The sequence below is a fragment of the Nycticebus coucang genome, chromosome 2 (assembly GCF_027406575.1).
Source record: "Nycticebus coucang isolate mNycCou1 chromosome 2, mNycCou1.pri, whole genome shotgun sequence".
Classification (NCBI taxonomy): domain Eukaryota; kingdom Metazoa; phylum Chordata; class Mammalia; order Primates; family Lorisidae; genus Nycticebus; species Nycticebus coucang.
Genome location: NC_069781.1, coordinates 78,666,464 through 78,686,846, shown reverse-complemented (window position 1 = coordinate 78,686,846; position 20,383 = coordinate 78,666,464). Strand labels below are relative to the sequence as shown.

At 42.1% G+C, this 20,383-nt stretch overlaps 1 protein-coding gene across 3 annotated transcripts in view; it reads left to right on the top strand.

The window, feature by feature from the left end:
• DOCK8 (dedicator of cytokinesis 8) overlaps positions 1-20,383 on the top strand; it is a 225,013-nt gene that overhangs the window by 86,310 nt on the left and 118,320 nt on the right. For all 3 annotated transcript variants that reach the window (XM_053574373.1, XM_053574381.1, XM_053574391.1), the window contains 7 exons: positions 1,819-1,885; positions 4,602-4,751; positions 9,645-9,725; positions 11,199-11,358; positions 13,609-13,745; positions 16,382-16,475; positions 17,315-17,477. In XM_053574373.1, coding sequence (XP_053430348.1) covers positions 1,819-1,885; positions 4,602-4,751; positions 9,645-9,725; positions 11,199-11,358; positions 13,609-13,745; positions 16,382-16,475; positions 17,315-17,477 — 852 coding nt within the window. The remainder of the gene's footprint in view (positions 1-1,818; positions 1,886-4,601; positions 4,752-9,644; positions 9,726-11,198; positions 11,359-13,608; positions 13,746-16,381; positions 16,476-17,314; positions 17,478-20,383) is intronic.

The window sequence follows — 20,383 nt, the reverse complement described above, 5'->3', positions numbered from 1 at the left end:
GATCTAATAATAGGAAGAATCAACATGGAAATCCTCAACATCGGGTTTTCTGATGGTGAAATGCACATAACATAAAATCTATTACCTTAACCACGTTTAAAGGACAGTTCTGTGGCGCTGTGTACATTTGCATTATTCTACAGCCATTCATCTCCAGAAATATTTTTCTTCCCGTACAAAACCCCATATTCATTAAACACGAGCTCCCCATTCCCCTCACTCTCCAGCGGCTGTCAGTCACAATCCTACTTTCTGTCTCTCTGAATTTGACTACTCTCGGTGCCTGTGTAAGAGGAATCACAAAATATTTATCTTTTTGTGCCTGGCTTGTATCACTTAGCATCACATCCTGGGGTTTATCCCCGCCGTAGCCTCTGTCAGAATGCCCTTCCTTGGTAAGACAGAATATTATATGTACATGTATATATAGAAAGAGCACATTATATGTACATGTATATGTAGAAAGAGCACATTTTGTTCGTCCGTTTATCTGTTGTGGAAATGGGGCTGCTTCCACTTTGGGGCTACTGTGAATAACGATGCTGTTCCACATTGTTGTTAAAGTACATGCACACACATCGCCTATGTGAACCTTACAGTAACCTGGAAAATGGGAAGGGCCGGTAAATAAATGGAACCGGGGAAGGTGAGTCACCTGGTTAGGATCCCAGTCTGGGCAGGTGGTGGAAGAGGAACAGGGCCCAGGTCTCTCTGACTCAGTGGCTTGTGAGTCTGCCAATATCGCAAACCGCCTCATTTGACCAACTAACCCTTTTGTCTGTGCTTACACTGTCCAAATATTCTTCTAAAAAGTCCTCTTTTGAGACATATCTATCCGATGATAAGCCTGTCATCTCACACATGCCTGGAAACAAAATGTGGCCTAATTTGCATGACCTTTGAAGTGATGGTGGGCAAGGACCTCTACTGATTCTTCCGCAGGCAGTGTCCAAGGTCACGATTGTGAAGCTGAGAAACTTGGACAGTGCTTATTGGTGTTCCTGTGCACCTATTGACGTGGGATTCTGCTGTAGGCATGCCTTCTCTTCAGTCTCACCATTTCGAGGGAAATTGAAAATTAAGGCTAATACAAGGGCTCCTTCCTTCTGGTGGGGTCTGAGCACTCAGTGTTTATCTGCTGTGCTGAATCCCTTCCCCCACCTCAGCTCAGCAGCTCCTCAGTAATGGAGTTAGGAAGGGCCAGACGTTCTTCCACGTCCTGACATGATCTTCCTCTGACTGTCCCGCTGTAAAGCAATCAAACTTTTCTTTTGTTATTGTCTAAAGAGCCCCATCCCTTAGGACTGAATAATAGAGATTCTCATCCTGCCAATAAAATGTGAAAACACAGACAAATCCATTACCTATAACAGAGACTGTCTACTTTCTGAAAACACGGCAAGTACAGTGGTAAGAAGCTGGGTCAGACTAAAGCAGCAGTTCTCAACCTGCAGGTCGCGACCCACAGGAACTGTATTAAAGGGTCGCGACATTAGGAAGGTTGAGAACCACTGGATTAAAGGTCCGTTCAGCCCACTCTCTCTTGCAGTGCAACCTGCAAGCATTTTTTGGAGACATCCCCAAAACATCCACCACATTTTGGTAACATCCATCATGATTTCAAATGATTAAGAATCTTCCATTAACCTCCCATATTTTCCCATTAATCTCCCACTTTAATTCTTATATATTTGGAGTTTTCTAAATACTTCTGGGATCTATTTACTTTTTGAACCAGTTTATATATTTAGGAACTTTCAAAAGATTCAAAATTACCTAAATTAAAGCCATATAGAGTTTTCTCTCTTTCTCTTATAGGTTTGAGATTGAAATTGAGCCTCTGTTTGCCAGCATTGCCCTCTATGATGTTAAAGAAAGGAAAAAGGTAAGAAAGCAAAGAACACAGGGTGGACAGAAAGCCCATGTGCAAATTGCACACCCTGTATATCCCTGAGGTACACATATTATTCATGATTCTTTGGGTTTATGTTTTAAAATTTCATTTCTATGCAACAAGAATGCATCAGATTTGAAAGCAAATGACCCTTGATGGGTCCGGTTCTGTTCAGCCTTTGCAATTGGTGGGAAAAGCCTGCTGGAAGTGGTGTTCTGATTGGGACAGGGAGAGAAATGAAATAGTCAACACGTGGGATTATGTGTAAAACAAACCAATTTAAATGTATTTAACCAGCTTGGATACACATGTCATGTTTCCTTGGTTTGAGAGTTCTTTGCACCATGAAATGGGCTCGTCACAAACGGGAGTCATCTTGTGCAGGAAAAGTCTAAATTTGCCGCAGGGCAAAGACCTTACCAAATGTAATGTGCTTTTAATGGAAACAGTGGCCCAAGACTTTTCCATGAGTGTTTTAATGCTTAGTCATTTTCTAACTCCTAGGGCATAGCAAAACCTAGAGTCAGATAGATACTTCTGCCCGCTCTTAGCCCATAACCATTCTGTATTTAAGGAAACATATATTTCTCGGATAAATATTAATAGTCACTGAGATTTGTATTAGGGTAGGTTAACTGCTAAAACAGTAGACCTCAAAATTCAGTGGCTTAAAGGAGTAGTTCTCAAACTTGAGCATGCATCTAAACCCCTGGGAGGACTCGTTAAAACATTTAACATTTCTGGGTTCTGCCCGCAGAGTTACGGATTTAGTGGGTAGAGCCCAAGAATTTGCATTTCTAACAAGTTCCCAGGTGATGCTGAAGCTGCTGGTCCAGGAACCACATTTTGAAAACCGCTGGCTTAAAAAACAAGAAGTTTCTTGTCTTTGTTTCTTTACAATCCAAAGTCAGGGGGTTGATCCCTGTGCTCCACACAGTCACTCAGGAACCCAGGCTGGCCATAGTGCCTCCTCCTTCAATATGTGCTCTCCGCAAATCACTCATGTCACTGCCACTGATGCCTCAGAAAATGGGGAAAGAGGGTCTGAAAGTTGGACCCTTCTATTCAGCTCACAATTTGTTGGAGAGAATTTAGTCCCATGATTGCCCCTCATTGCAAGGGAGGCTGGTAAATGTAGTATCTGCCCCAACAGCCACCTCTCACCAAAGCTGTCTTAGAGATCAAGGGGAGAACCCAGCTCTGCACTAGCTCCTACGTAACTGCACCAAGTGAGCTATGGAGCACTGTTCATGTTATGCCCTTGCTCAAAATCTTTGATGGATCCTCACTCCCTACAACATTAAGAACAAACTCTTGGGTGGCTGCTGTGGCTCAGTGAGTAGGGCGCCAGCCCCATATACCGAGGGTGGCGGGTTCAAACCCAGCCCCAGCCAAACTGTAACAACAACAACAAAAATAGCCGGGCGTTGTGGCGGGCACCTGTAGTCCCAGCTATTTGGGAGGCTCAGATAAGAGAATTGCCTAAGCCCAAGAGCTGGAGGTTGCTGTAAGCTGTGACGCCACGGCACTCTACCGAGGGTGATAAAGTGAGACTCTGTCTCTACAAAAAAAAAAAAGAACAAACTCTTTAGCTTCCCTATCAGACTTTCAGTATGGCTCTGCGTATATTTTCTTTCCCTCTGTAGCCTAGTCAGGGTCAATCTGGACCCCTGCTAACTAAGCTCACCGCAGGCGTTCCAGCCCTGAGATGTTGTTTGTCTGTGCTGTGCCTCTCCCTGGCACACCTTCACTCTCTACCTCTGCCCGTCAGAATCTTCTTCTGAGGCCTATCTCTCTCCAGCGCTTCTTCCTTGAAAACTTTCCTCATTACCCCAACTGAAAATGACTTGTCACTCCCTAGAACTTCCATCATGCTTCTTTGTGTGACACTGGTGACTTCTATCTTGCTTTCACTGTAGTTAGGTACTTTGCCTTTTCTCTGATTCTTGATTGTAAGCTAATCAAGGGTGGAAGCAACGTCCTGCTCTTCTGTGGTGTTACCTAGCACTTCACTGATTCTCAGAAAATTCTGGGCTAACAAACATTTTTTTTTTTTTGAGAGCGGTATTTTATTTTTTGCGGTTTTTGGCCAGGGCCAGGTTTGAACCTGCCACCTCTGGTATATGGGGCTGGTGCCCTACTCTTTGAGCCACAGGCACTGCCCCTGGGCTAACAAACATTTTAATGTTTCAAGGAAGATCTCTCAAATGGCTCCAAAATATCTAGAAATTGTGACAAAACATTTGTCAGGGCCAGGTGCAGTGGCTCACAGCTGTAATCTAGCACTCTGGGAGGCCAAGGCGGGTGGATCGCTTGAACTTAGGAGTTTGAGACCAGTCTGAGCAAGAGGGAGACCCCATTTCTACTAAAAAATAGTAAAAACTAGCCAGGCTCTGTGGCACAGACCTATAGTCCCAGGTACTTGGGAGGCTGAGTCAAGAGGATTGCTCAAGCTCAAGAGTCTGAAGTTGCTGTGAGCTATGTTGATACCACAGCACTCTACGTAGGGCGAAAGAATAAGACTCTGTCTCAAAAAAAAAAAAAAAAAAAAAATTGTTAGATTTTCCAGCAGCCGCTTGTCATAAACCATATCTATGCCTACACTTGTTCTTTCAGTGGAATTTCCTTATGGCATTTTCACTCTTTTAACATTAGACCATGAATACAATAGGTCTAACTTATTTTTCACTTTGCTGCTCATTTATAGATCTCAGAAAATTTTCACTGCGACCTGAACTCGGACCAGTTCAAAGCATTTCTGCGAGCTCACACGCCTTCTGTTGCCACATCAAGCCAGGCGAGATCTGCTGTCTTCTTGGTCACCTACCCATCCTCAGACATCTACCTGGTGGTCAAGGTAGTTAAGCTCGTTCCGATTGGCACCCCCCGATGTTCCCTCGCTGCATTATTCCCTGCATGTTTGGGATGAGACAGACATCAGAACATGTCTACATGTCCTTTGTGAGATTCACATCATTCCCTTCTCAACTTACCCCTTTCCCTTACAAACAAATTCTATTTTAGACACTAGAAAGACTATGGTTCTGGAGTCAAGACAGTTCCAGGTTTGAACCCTGGCTTTACAACTTAGTAACTACGTGACTTTGGTAATCGCCTGACCTTTCTGAGACTCTGTTACCTTATCTGAAAAGTGGGAATTATCATGCTGACCTCTGTGGGTAGTCATAACTACAGAATAAAGCCTGGCCCATCTTATGTACCTGTGTTAGTCCATTTCATACTGCTAAAAAGGAGGCCCTGAGACTGGATAAAGAAAAGAGGTTTATTTGGCTCACGGTTCTGCAGACTGTACAGGAGGCATGGCCCCAGCATCTGTTGCTGGTGAGGGCTTCAGGGAGCTCCTAATCAAGGGGAACAGGTGTGTCTCTAGGAAGAAAAGGAACAAGGGTGGGGATGGGGGAGTACCAGGTGCTTGTAACAACCAGTTCTTATGTAAACTAATACAGAAAACACTAATTATTTCAGGGAGGACACTAAACCATTCCTAAGGGATCTTCCCTCATGACCCAAACACCTCCCATATCCAACACTAGGGATCAAATTTCAACATGAGATTTGAAGAGCAGATGATCCAAACCACTTCAGTACCCTTCCTCCTAACTGAGAAAAGTTCCCTCAGCTGCCTGGCTCAGAGAGGGTACTGTGCAGAAATAAATAAAATCTCCCTGTTAGAGTTTCCTAATGATGTTCACTTTTCCTAGAGACCCATAGTTAAATGTTCCCAAGTCCAGGCTCTTGCAGCTTGTGGCTGCCCAGGTTCACTCTTCCTTTCTGTCTTCATGTCACAGACCGAGTGTGCTTAATGAGAGTCAAAATCAGTCAGACAATAGGTAGAAGAAACTTTCATTCTAGACTGTACTCTTCGCTGATATTAAAAAAAGAAAAAAAAAAAAAAACAGGCTTGGCGCCTGTGGCTCAAGTGGCTGAGGCACCAGCCACATACACCTGAGCTGGTGGGTTCGAATCCAGCCTGGACCCACCAAACAATAATGACGGCTGCAACCAGAAAATAGCCAGGCATTGTGGCGGGTGCCTATAGTCTCAGCTACTTGGGAGGTGGAGGCGGGAGAATCGCTTGAGCCCAGGAGTTGGAGGTTGCTGTGAGCTGTGATGCCACGGCATTCTACCCAGGGCGACACCTTGAGGCTCTGTCTCAAAAAAAAAAAAAAAGAAAAGAAAAAAAAAAGAACAGGCTTTCTTTATATACCAAAATGACTGGTTATATGTCAATAAACATTGGATATTTTTTATAAGGCCAAATAATCAGTCTTATTGACTCGTTATACCAAAATTTTAAAACAAAACAGGACAACAAATCCAGATGTCTGATTTCTTTTTTTTTTTTTTTGTAGAGACAGAGTCTCATTTTATGGCCCTCGGTAGTGTGCCGTGGCCTCACACAGCTCACAGCAACCTCCAACTCCTGGGCTTAAGCCATTCTCTTGCCTCAGCCTCCCGAGCAGCTTGGACTACAGGCGCCCGCCACAACGCCCGGGCTATTTTTTGGTTGGAGTTTGGCCGGGGCCGGGTTTGAACCCGCTACCCTCGGTATATGGGGCCGGCGCCTGACCAACTGAGCCACAGGCGCCGCCCCCAGATGTCTGATTTCATGTGCACCCAGCCTTCTGTATTGGAAACATTTTCTAGCCAGCATAGTGTTTCATGTCCATGATATCAGTGATTTCCCGGCGATCTCATGGTGGCAGGAGTATATAGATTCCAAAAACCTCGGGTCACTTGGAGGCTCCTTAAAAGGCAGCAGGTGTCTTTCTGTTCCAGCTTCCTTGACACCATTTTACAAAGATTATGAGAGCTTACTGAGGGGAACTTACTTCAGTTTATGGAAGACATATTTAAACTTCTGTTGCTGAAAAGACACATCTATGGTCATCAAACTTTAAATATGTGTCCTTTTCATGCAATATTATTCAGTCATACAGAAAAATGAGCGGAAAGCCCAATATGGCAGCCCTGTAGTTAAATTAAAAATTCTTTCTCAGCCTGGGAAACCAACACTAGTTCGATAGAGCCAAATTGTATTTAAAACTCTACTTCTCAACGAATGATGTCATTTGGATTAGTTCATAGTCGTCTGCCAAATAACAGCGCTTTACCAAGTGGTTACTATCACTTATGAAATATGTTCCAAAATTTCCAGAAGTGTGAATACATTCCTTTGGCAATAACAAACATACTCTATGTTGTCGGGATATAATTGAGAAATTTAGATCTACACAGCAAGACCGTCCCTGGTTTGCTTTCTGTTTCTTTACTGTAACGCCATCGTCGTTGTTTCTTTCCCTTTAAATATATGGTGACTGGTATAATATGTCCACACAGATGTCATTTGACAAAGAAAGGCTACTTTCTTGTTTTTATTCCCAACCTGGACACCAAGATCTTAACTGTATTTTAGGAGGAGTCATCTAGCTCTGGTATTGCATGTAATGTTGCTTACAGGAGTTATTTCAGGCTTAGAGGCTTAATTCAAGATTGTGTAAAGGAGATAAAGTATTTGTTTTGCAATTGAGGGATAGAGTGTGAGGGATGGAGTGAATCTTTTTTAAAAAATAGACATGCTGGGTGGTGCCTGTGGCTCAGTGAGTAAGGCGCCGGCCCCATATACCGAGGGTGGCAGGTTCAAACCCGGCCCCAGCTGAACTGTAACCAAAAAATAGCCGGGCATTGTGGCAGGCGCCTGTAATCCCAGCTGCTTGGGAGGCTGAGGCAGGAGAATCTCGGAAGCCCAAGAGCTAGAGGTTGCTGTGAGTCCTGTGTACATCATGGCACTCCACTGAAGGCGGTAAGGTGAGAGTCTGTCTCTACAAAAAAAAAAAAAATGGACATCCAGGCATGGAACCAGCCTTCCTGAATACAGCAGAAAGTAGCCGCTTCAAAGTACAGATTTCCCAGGTTGTTGTAATAGGCACCTTTGCCCTCCCTTCCACGGTTATGAAGACTCTTTCCTACACTTTTCCATAAATCATGAAGGTCCACACAGTGGACTGCAGCTCCTTCTCACGGAGTACCTGGAGTTACCTTTGCCCAGCGCAGTAAAGTGAGTAGTATCTGCTGGTCTGCTCAAATCTGGATCCCCTTCTTCCAGATGCTGGAGAACCCTATCCTTTGTGTTCCATTCTAATACGGCTAGGGCATGAAGCCAGGGCGTTCCCATTCCTTCCTTCAGGGTCCTAACTAAAAAGTTCTTAATCTCTGTACAAAATTCATTTTAAAGACCACATTTTTAATCCATTGGATTCATGGAAAAATCAGCTGCCTTCCAATTGTTCGATAAGCTCCTGACTATGAGCTTCAGGAGGATAGGGGCCATGATTATTGGTTTTCAGAAGAATAGGGATGATGCTTGTTGTGTGATCAAGAGAATGAGGAGTCCATTTCTGGAATGAATGAAGGAATGATTGCTGATTAACGGAAGTGCTGGTCATTTCTAGCTCAAGTGTTATGAGTCTGTGTTTTCAACACCGTGCATCTCTCAGTGGGATCAGCTGTCTCTTCATGTTATTGCAATGAGGAGTTCTTTTGTGAGAAGAGGGACTTCCGATTTCAAGTCCTCACTAAAACAGGTGTCTACTGAGCTGCCTCCTGCCACTTCCTTTGAAATCCCATTAAACGCCCCTCTGGATGTTTTCTGGGTATTCTGTTTTAAATACTTGTGCTTCACTGGTAAGGCCTGTGAAGAATATGTGCCCATTGAAATATGTTGACCCAAATTCCTTCTTCAAGGATCATTTCAGCTAATGACATCAGCTTATGGGACTAAATCTACTTGTTTTTCTCTTCATCGTCTAAGTTCAATTTTCGTTTAGCAGGGAGTTAGGAAACTTCAAATTCTCCTTGTCTTTCTTCTTTTTTTTTTTTTTTTTCATGGGATGGCATGTAGCCAAGTTCTTTATTTAGGGTTTGATTTTATGCCTTTCTAGTCACGTACACACTTAATCTATTATCTGTTAGTTTCACCATTACCTCAAACGTGATATCCAAGTTGATGACAGCCAGCCAGCCAGCTCTTTGCCTGGAGCAAAAAGGAAGAAGACGCTTGACAGGAGAAGCGTCCGTCCCTGTCACCAGACCGAGATGCTGCCCGTCCCAGTGCTTTGGAGACAGAGATGCTGCCCATCCCAGTGCTTTGGAGATTCTTTCCAAGTCTGCTAAATCCAGAAAATTAGCCTAATAGGCAATACCAGGGAGACAACCGTAGACAATTTATTCTGTTCGTTTATTCATTTTGTGGAAAGTTTTAGTCCCCAACCTGACTTTTACAGAGACCATATCTCTTTTTTACATTGTAGGCAATAATAAAGAAAATTAGCTTTCCACTTCCTACACATGTCTCATGGGTTTTGTTTTATAAAATAACGTTTATTGCATTTTTTATTGTAGACATAATACATGTTTACTGTTTAAAAATAAAAAATACACATAAGCAATAGGAAGAAGATAAAAATCACACATAATCCCACCATGCAAAGATAACTACTGTTGCATTTGCTGTGGATCTACCGTCATCCTTTTAATATGCCTCAATGAGTTTCTTTATAAAACCATATGGTACCCTTCATACTAATTTTTTTACATCAAAAAAACATATATCATAGACATCTTCCTATGTCATCAAATATTGTCATAAAATATAATCTTGATTATTGCACAGATTCCTTTATGTGGGTGTAATTCATGTGCTTTATTTTGATGTTATTTTTGTTGATAGATTGAAAAAGTCCTTCAGCAGGGAGAGATTGGAGACTGTGCAGAACCCTACATGGTTATCAAAGAAAGTGATGGTGGAAAGGTATGATATCTGAAAATTGCTTAATGGTGACATCTTAAAAGGGAAGGTGGTTTTAGAAGTGTTTCACAAAAGAGTTAATAGGGTTTAGTTTATAATCTGTCCCTGTATGAGACAGTAATACATTGAATTTAAATGAAGAAAAAGAAACTGGCCAGTGATGATAACTTCTTAAAGAAATAAATCGGGGTGGTGCCTATGGCTCAAAGGGGTAGGGTACCGGCCCCATATGCCGGAGGTGGCGGGTTCAAACCCAGCCCTGGCCAAAAACTGCAAAAAAAAAAAATAATAATAAAGAAATAAATCGTTGAACTCACTAATGATAACCTACATCAATGTATGACTAGGTAACTTGCTGGGACAAAGCCAACTCCTATTATCTTGGTTCTGAGGCTCTGATCCAGCTGATTAGGAGGGCCACAGAAGGCTCACAAAACTAAACAGTACCAAAGGTCTCCTGGCCTTTCTCAACAGCATGTACCATTGTGATTTCTGGTATGGATAATTGGGAATTGCCCATCACTACTGTACATCATAAATTCATTAGCACAGGGTAGATGTTGAGCTCAGAAAAGGACGTGTTTTCTTAGTAGCAATTTACAAAAGTTCCCAGTAAGATTTTTTAAAAATGGTTTTTTTGGAATAAGACTTACCTAATCAGTATTCTGTTACAGACTCAAAAATTTCATGTAAGATTTATTGAGCTTAAGACTTGTTTTTATATCTATCTTTTATTCTGAACTTAGAAAGAATACCTGGGAAGTGTTATAAATTTCATAAGGAGTTGTTAGAAAACTTTTTAGAATTTCTTCGAATTTTCCAACGTAACTTTTGAAAAATAGATTCACATGGGAGCTTGGTAGATAAACTTTATTTTTTTTTTTTGAGACAGAGTCCCCTACTCAGTTGCCCTGGCTAGAGTACAATGGCATCATAATAACTCACTGCAACCTCAAACTCCTGGACTCAACCCATCTTCCTGCTTCAGACTCCTGAGTAGCTGGGACTACAGATGCTTATTACAAAGCCCAATTACTTTTTTCTAGAGACAGGTTCTCACTCTTGTTCAGGCTGGTCTCTTAACTCCTGATCTCAAGCAGTCCTCCTGCCTCAGACTCCCAGAGTGCTAGGACAACAAGAATGAGTCACTGCACCCCATCTATACTAAACTTTTTATTCCAAGAGTCTCTTTTGGAAATCTAAGTCGCATGCTAGCCACCAAAAGAATCATTGATTAGCTGGTACAATAAACCTTAGACTTTTTTTTAGCTGAAGGTGTAGTTTATTAATTGAATATACTTTCATTAAACTCCTCACTTTTAAATCTATTTCCTTATCAGCTAGACTTCTGGCCCAAGTTGAGTCATTTTTCTGCCTATGCACTCTTTTTTAATCAGTAGGGTTTGAACCTTGGGGATAGCTGTCACATCAGAGGCAGCGGACTCAGTACTGATATTTCTTCCCATGTTCCTCTAGAGTAAAGAAAAGATTGAAAAACTAAAACTTCAAGCTGAATCCTTCTGCCAACGTTTGGGGAAGTACCGGATGCCCTTTGCCTGGGCGCCCATCAGCCTAGCAAACTTCTTCAATGTATCCACCCTTGACAGGGAGGTAATGGATGTGGAGCCCACGGTTGGTAAGATTTCCACCTGCAGTGGGAAGGGAAGGGCTCCCAGCATTCCAGCTCTGAGGTCAGCTGCTTCCTGGGGGGGACTGGGGCTGCAGTAGGTTTGGGGAATGGTGGGAAGGAAGAGGGAGCTAAAGTATGATGATGGATTAATTTGCTTGCTTGGATAATAATCCTCCAAAAACTTATCATGAGCTCTTATGGAAATTAAATATACTCTTAGAGTAAGATTTTCTAGATGGTTTGACACTTTAAAAAGTTAATTTTTGGCAGCCACCCCTTCTGAAAAGTGAAATTTTATTTATTTTTTAATTTTTTTTTTTTTGAGACAGAGCCTCAAGCTGTTACCCTGGGTAGAGTACAGCTCACAGCAACCTCCAACTCCTGAGCTTAAGCGATTCTCTTGCCCCAGCCCCCCAAGTAGCTGGGACCACAGGCACCCGCCACAACACCCAGCTATTTTTTGGTTGCAGCCATCATTGTTGTTTGGCGGGCCGAGGCTGGATTCGAACCCGCCAGCTCTGGTGTATGTGGCTGGCGCCTTAGCAGCTTGAGCCACAGGCGCTGAGCCTGAAAACTGAGGTTTTAAAAATAACAAGAAACATACTCTGGTTTTTCTTCCAATTTAATAAAAATAACAAGAAACAGCTAGCCGGGCGTTGTGATGGGCGCTGTAATTTCAGCTACTTGTAAAGCTGAGGCAAGAGGGTCACTCGGGCCCCAGCGTTTGAAGTTGCTGTGAGCTGTGATGCCACAAGACTCTACCCAGGGCACAGAGAATAAGAAATAAAAATAAATAATAAAAATAACAAGAAAACGTAGTAACTGTCTCTATTGTGTTACACAAAAACACCATGGTTGGCGTTTATGGTGTTACATAACCGTAGGCCTAACATAACATAGGAAAAGATTCTGAGACAAAGTCTTCAAAAAAGCAAAACTCAGATTTCACAGCGAAATTTCTAGTCCCTTAAAGTTTTCTTTGTCAAGTATGGTGAAAAAGTGGGTGCCAAAAAAATATGTAGTTACTGTTTTAATTTATTTAGTGTATTTCCTTTTCATCACCTCATCCAATTGTTTGGGTATGGAACTTTTCAAGAGGGTTGCAGAATTTTCGGTAGATCCACCCCACTGTGGTGGGGTTTTTGTTCACCTAAATGCCTTTGTATCAAGCAAATATTACGTCCATGTTCACATTTCTTACATTCCTTAGCTCTACCACTTCTAAAATACTGCCTTTAGCAGGGAAGTGGGAGAAAAGGCATCTTTTTATTGCTGCTGTTACTCTGGAGTTATTGTTTCATTGTCAGGAGTCAGGGCCCCTGGTGATCTCTGACTTGTCCAGTAACCTCACTTTGCCGCATCCTCACCCTCACGCCACAGTTGTTTTTAATGCTGTCTTCTGCAGAGACCCATATGGCTTAATTGAAAGACATCTGTGTGGAGTTGAGAAGGTACCATAAGCTACATAACCGTAGGCCTGCCGAGGCTTCAGTAATCTCTAGGTCAAGGATAAATTAGTCTGACTACAGAGACTGATTCCTAAGAAGCAACCAGAAGAGTCACCTGTTATACTGAGGCAATATGGTACATTTAGGTGGGGAGTGGTAGAAAGACATTCCAATTCAACAGATAATACAAAATAAAGTTAAGAGGATGTATTTAAAGACAAGAATTGGAGCTACTAGAATTCTAAGCAATTTGATTACTTACCTCCGAACTCTGAGTTCTGTAGTATAAAGGAAGTGAGATTTCCACCAAACTTCCAAAAGGGGCTGAGAAACAACTAAGCAGAGCATTGGGGTGCCAGCCCAAGATTAGGTATGTTTTGGGGTTCTAATTCCTGTTAAGTCAACCAAGGCAGACACTCAGTTCTGCGACCCGGTCCACACAATGAGAGCAGAGAAAAGCTGAGACTCAGAATGTACACACGCTGACCCTAGTGTGTTGGGACACAGTCCCAAATGCCTGTGGGGGCATTTGAGTACGCGCCTCTCCCAGGGGAATGCAAATACAAAAATAAAACAAAAGCAAACACTGTGCTGACTAAATAAAGCTTATCAGGAGACCCTGTTCTGGCCACGGCTCTGGACTCTTGCTGTGTGGCATCTGGTCTGCCCGGATTTCCACGCAGGGGACGGCCACAATCAAAGTTCTTGTTCAGTGACTTTTAACAGGTCTTATATATGGGAAAGTTAGTAACTTCCGTGGATTCAAACCCAAGGGCATGCTTTAGAATGACAGTTGATTTCTTTAAAGGGAGAAGCTCAGTGGGTGAACGGAGGACTTTGGCCCAGTCTAGAAGACTTTCTGAAAGAGCTCTCTCCGTGGAGGAAAATGGGATTGGATCCAACTTCAAACCCACCACCTTGACCATTAACACCTTTTTCAAGCAGGTATCTCTTCACATTAATATAGCATGTCTGGATTGCCCCCATATTGGCATGGGTCTTGCAGCCCCCAGGAGGAGTACAGGTAGCTAATATCACTGTCTTAGTCTATTTTTTGTTTGCTTATAACAGAATACTTGAAACTGGGTAACTTATAAAGAAAAGAAATTTATTTTTCACTGTTATAGGGGCTAAGAAGTCCAAGGCCAAAGGGCCACATCTGGTGAGGGCCTTCATGCTGGTGGTGAATCTGCAGAGTCTCAAAGGGGAAAAGGGTATCACATGATACAGGCACTGAGCATGCTAGCTCAGAGCTCTCTTCCTCTTCTTATAAAGCCACTGTTCCTGGGGTGGTACCAGTGGCTCAGTGGGTAGGGCGCCAGCCCCATATCCTGAGGGTGGCAGGTTCAAACCTGGCCCCACTAGCTAAAAAAAAAACAACAGTGGCAACTGCAACAAAAAATAACCGGGCGTTGTGGTGGGCTCCTGTAGTCCCAGCTACTCGGGAGGCTGAGGCAAGAGAATCACCTAAGCCCAAGAGCTGGAGGTTGCTGTGAGCTGTGACGCCAGGGTGACAGCTTGAGACTCTGTCTCAAAATAAATAAATAAATAAAATAAAGTCACATTCCCCCATGACATCTCATTAATTTATTAACTTACTAATCCATTAATCTGTGAATGGATTAATCCATTCATGAGGGCAGAGCCCTGATGGCCCAATCACCTCTTAAAGGCTGCACCTGTCAACACCACCATATTGGGGACCAATCCTCAACATGAATCTTGGAGAGGACATTCAAACCATAGTGCTCACCAAGCCTCAGTCTTATTATCTGCAAAACAGGGATGATGGCAGTGACTTCATGTGGCTGGGGGGAGGGTCAGTGACCTGAGGACTGGAGAGCTCATCTCTGAGTGCCTACAATACAGTAACCGCTCGAGGAGTGTTCACTGTTTGAACTGAGAAGAGGATTCATTCACGTTAATACCAACGATCCTGTTTGCACTATCTTGGTCAATTCTTCTATTAGGCTATGGGTCAGGGTTTGCTGGCTTAGCTATTTTCCTTCTCACCTGTGTTCCTTCTGCAAGTTTCCAGAGCAGCCTGCTTGTCAGAGAGGGCGACCATTCCAGATGGTGCTCTTTGTTATCTCAGTAAACATCAAGACTAATTTAAAAATAAGAAACTTCCGGGTGATGCCTGTGGTTCAGTGAGTAGGGTGCTGGCCCCATATACTGAGGGTGGTGAGTTCAAACCCAACCCCGGCCAAACTGCAACAATAAAAAAATTAAAAATAAAATAAAATAATAAAAATAAGAAACTTCCAAGAGTCCCCAAATGCATGGAGACAAACAGTAGAATGATGGTTGTCGGGGTCTGGGGAAAGCGGAGTGGGGAGTTATTGTTTAAAGAGAATACAGTTTCATATTATTTTTGCAAGATCAAAGAGTTCTAGACATCAATTGTAAATGCACTACTGAACTGGACACTTAGAAACGGTTAAGATGGTGGCTCTGTGCCTGTAGCTCAGCGGCTAGGGTGGCAGCCACATACACTGGGCCTGGCAGGTTCAAACCCAGCCTGGGCCTGCCAAACAACAATGACAACAACAACAACAACAAACAACAAAATAGCCGGACGTTGTGGTGGGTGCCTGTAATCCCAGCTACTTGGGAGGCTGAGGCAAGAGAATCACTTGAGCCCAAGTGTTTGAGGTTGCCATGAGCTGTGATGCCACAGCACTCTTCTGAGGGTGACATAGTGAGACTCTGTCTCAAAAAAATAAAATAAATAAAAAGAAATGGTTAAGATGGTAAATTTCATGATATGTATTTTGCCACAATTAAAAACAAAACTTCACTTAAGACTTGGTTTGACTTTTTTAGAAAGGTTTCCATAGCTCAAATAGTCTTCATGGGGGCATTTAAAGGAAGTAGGTTAACAAACTTCAACGTGGAAGGGATCCTGAGGGGACCTGGGTACCATGCCACATAATAGAAATCGAGTCTGAAAGGGTTTCTATTCGAGATACACCCCTTTCTGATGTATTACCTTAGGGACCAAGGTTCTTGTCTTAACTGTCTGACTTTTCTCATTGGAAATAAGACATATGTACCTACCTACCCTACCAGGTTGCTGTAAGAACTGGAGATCACACGTGGTGGTCCTTGCACAGTTCCTATCCCATAGTGGGCACATGGAGGGTAGTGTTTATGCTTAAGCTTCTTGTTCAAGTGTGAGACAGGAAAAATGCTTTTTCCAACTTTAAATCTTTGCAGAAGAAAGTGAACTTATTCTTAATACAATCATTCCAGGAAGTAAAACTAGCATCAGTAGGTGAAGTTACAGGAGAAGCTTTTGGCCTAGATTTCTACTGGTCAAACAGGCTTCCTTAGAGTGCAGTAGAAGCCTCTTCCCAGAAGGGTGGGTAAGAGGCTAAGTCATGGTGAGTAAAGAGTGAGTGGAAAGGAATAGTTTACAAGAGGTTGAACTGAATGATTTCAGAGTTGCCTATAATCCTAATTTCTAGGACAGTCTCATGAGAATAAAACTTAAAGGTAAAAATCTTCCCAGAAATCTCCAGTTCCCAACCCAGGAGTTGGTGGTGTATCTACCCTGACCCTGACTTTTTTCTTGGCAGGAGGGAGATCGCCTTAGTGATGAAGACTTATTCAAGTTTTTAGCTGACTTCAAAAGATCATCATCCTTACAGAGACGCGTCAAGTCAATTCCAGGTGCGAATGGCTTATCTTTATCCTCCCTTAGCTGTACCATTGCCATTTGTGTTTGGACACATTATTTGTCTAATCCTAAAGAATTTATAAAATCTTATTTGCTAAGTGAAACATGGGATTTTTGTATAGGAAGTTAAGACTCTGAATTGATATACATTTTTGGAAAATCTATTAATGTTTTCTATTTTTGTTTAAAGGATCGATCCTATAAATATATACCTTATGACTTAGATCTGGTTTCTCAGATAATTAGATAATTGTTTGAATTGTTTGTCAAATAAAATAGAACCCTTTTTATTTATTTATATGGAACCCTTAGTATTAAAAAAAAAAAGTAAATGTGAGATGCTTTTGGTAGAAAATAAAGGTACCTTCCCTATCCTCAGGTCAATAGCCCTTGAGATACTTCTGTAGCCCCCTCAAGTACAAGGGAACCCCAGTTCGAAAACTACCCATTTTTACTGCTAGCAACGCAGGGAATTTTCTAACCTAGGTACTATTGAGTAGCGAGGTAATTTTGGAAGGAACTTTAAAAATCCTCTAATCCATTTCTACTCATTTTATTTATTTATTTATTGCTGCTTTTATTTCATAACAACTAAATCTCAAAAAATTATCACAACACCCCTTTTCTCCAACTAAAGGAAATCAGCTCCAAACCCTTTACATTGTCACAAGTTATCCTGCGTAGGTCGCTACGAAAGTTTTGAGACAGGACTGTGTTACGGTCCATGTCTTCACACCTATGTTTGTGAAAGGAATCTAGTCCCACAACCTTCCCAGATTCCCTCATAACATGCCAACTTCTTTACTAAAACAGCCCTATTTTCTCTCTTTAGGCTTGCTCAAGCTGGAGATCTCTCCAGCTCCAGAGACAATCAGTTGTTGTCTGACCCCTGAGATGTCGCCTCTGAGACCTTTTCCTGAAAACCGGACACGTCCACACAAAGAGATTTTGGAATTTCCAATACGAGAAGTGTATGTCCCTCATACTGTGTACAGGTGAGAAACACATGCTTGTGGAAAACTTTGAAACTCATATTCTAAGTTTTTCTTTTTTTTTTGAGACAGAGTCTCACTATGTCGCCCTCGGTAGAGTGCTGTGGCGTCACAGCTCACAGCAACCTCAAACTCTTGGGCTTAAGCAATTCTCTTGCCTCAGCCTCCCAAGTAGCTGGGACTACAGGCGCCCGCTACAACACCCAGCTATTTTTTGGTTGCAGTTGTCATTGTTGTTTGACAGGCCCAGGCAGAGTTCAAACCCGCCAGCTCCCGTGTATGTGGCTGGCGCCCTACCTGCTGAGCTACAGGTGCCGAGCCCATTCTCTAAGCTTTATTTGGATAATGCTTTCATCAATCCTTCAACCTATCTTCCTATTTCCTAAGTTTTGGGGAAAGTGAAATGTGATATTTATGTAACTATAGATGATTGCTAGATCTTTTTCAAAAGATTGTTCATCTAATTGTCTTTAACAGGAAAGTGTTACTTCAGACGTAATTGTAATTTAGGATTATAGTGGACATATTCTTTCCAGAAGTGAAAACAATTCTCCAAGTCATGACCTTGGTTTTTCTCTGTGCAGAAAAGACATGTTGGAGAAAGAGCAATGGGATTGATATCTTGTAGTTGTTGAAAAAACAGGTTTTCAGCTCAAGACCAGTGCTATCCAATAGAATTTGTAGCCATGACAGAAATGTTCTGTATGTGGGCTGCCAGTACAATAGCCATTAGCTATTAACCACCTGTGGCTAGTCAGCATTTGAAATGTGGCTAGTGCACCAAAGGAAATTTTAATTCTCTTTAAATGTAATTCATTTTAAGTTAAATTCAACTAGCTGCGTGTGGCTGGTGACTACCCCATTGGAGGGCACAGAGCCAGACACTACAGGCCTGGCAGTTGGGCTACCTGGGACCACCGACCTCGTCCTGTGGTTCTGAGGAAAGTGCTTGTCAGCATACATCTGCAAAGCATTATTGCTCATGCACTTTTATTTTTTATTTTGAAAACATTTCTTTTAATCCAGAAAAGAATGCTAGACACATAGCAATCATCTTTTCCTCACACCCAGAAATAACACTGCTTTTTTTATATTTTTTATATAAAAGAAAGTCACGCTAATGAAGTTGGAGTCTTCTTTATCCCCAGCTTCTAGTTACAGACTCCTGCCTTGCCTCCTAAACATTGTCACTATCATGAATTTACATGTTTTCTTCCATTTTCTGTGGTTTTACACACACATGGGCATACACATATCTGTGAACAATGAATGCTATTCTTTTTATATTCATTTTAAATTTACATAAATGACTTCAATCCGTGTGTTAGACTGCCCTTTGTTTTTTTCACTTAACAGTTTGATATTTTTCTTCCTTTTTCACTTTTGGTTTGGCTACAAACTCATGAATTTTATTGACTCAGTGTTACACCTAATTGTGTAAATGTCACTTATTCTTTTTAGTTACCCAAATTTTCACACAAGTAACCAATGGGAACTTTTTAACAGCTTGTATTTTAGAAATATCATTATTGATTTATATAGAGCTATTTTATTCTTTTTAACTACTGTATAGTATTCCTTTGTGCAAGGAGGCCAAATTTTATTTATCCATTTTCTTATCGATAGACATTTATGAATTTGGGGCTCTTACAAACACTGTAGTGAGCATTTTTGTCTTTCTTTCTCTGTGCACATATGTGAAAATTTCCCCGAGGAATACGCCTAAAGGTGAGTTTTCTGGGTTGCACAAGCAATACACATTTTCAATAGTAGTCGTATGGCCACTTTTTTCCAAAATTATATCAGTTTGCAATCCTGCCAGCAGTGTAAGAGTTCCCTTTTTCCAGTTCCTCACTTTCCACTGTGACATATGTGGGACCGAAACACGAAGAACTTCAGAGTTCCCCTGAGCCCGATCCAAGCCCCCAGCCTCACATTTCCAGGTGTACAAAACTGAGACCAGGAAGGGACAAGTATTGATTCATTGAGGGCAAAACTTGCAGCGAGAAACACAAACAACCATCGGCACAGTTAGAGGGGACGGGGTACTGGGAACTGCTCATGCATTTCCCACACTAACCCTTCCGGAAGCAGCTCTTCATTTTCAATCCTTATTCCTTAAGTACAAACTTAGCCCCCAGTGCCCCTCCTAGCTAAGCATTCCTAGGGTACAGTAGGTTCAGGACTTTTCCCCAGAGTAAGAGGGAGGCATAGAAGTGTTCACTTACAGAGGTGTGTTTGTATCTTTTTAGAAACCTTATCCTATGATTGGTGAAAAAAAATGTGTGGCATTGGAATGAACTTGCACCAGATGAATTCTGTAGTTATTCAGTGTCCTCTCAGCATTTAATCACCCATGGCAGGCATTTACAACTCTGGGTACTCCTTGCTGCAAACATTATCCCTTAATTATATCACAGCAGGACTTGGAATGCATTAGTGCACTGAGCGATTCGGTAATGTGGGAGGGCAAAGGAGGACAGGTCTGAACGGATTACTGCGGACCCGACTTGGTATCATGAGAAACAGACCCACAAGCACAGAATGAATGGCCTTTAACTCTGCTGGACACTGTGGAAAAATGCCCTGGAAACCAGGTGTCTTTGTTCTTGGGAAAGATAGACGATACTTCCCTTCAATTCGGTTGTAGCCCCTTCTCCGAGCTCCCAGGCAGCCATGTTTCATAGTCTGTTTAAGGAAAGAGGGATTTAATGAACGTGGTTGAGAGTCTTAACTCCATGCAGACTTTAGGGAACTTTAAGAGCATCTCGTCTCAGTCTCTCATGAGGTTGTCAATTTTTTTAGTGTTTCTTCTCCAGCCCTCACATGCTTTGTAATAGTTTGGATTAAGTTAGTCCTGACAGTAATCTGGCCCTTTCCTATACTTTTCCTACATTTATAAAACAGAA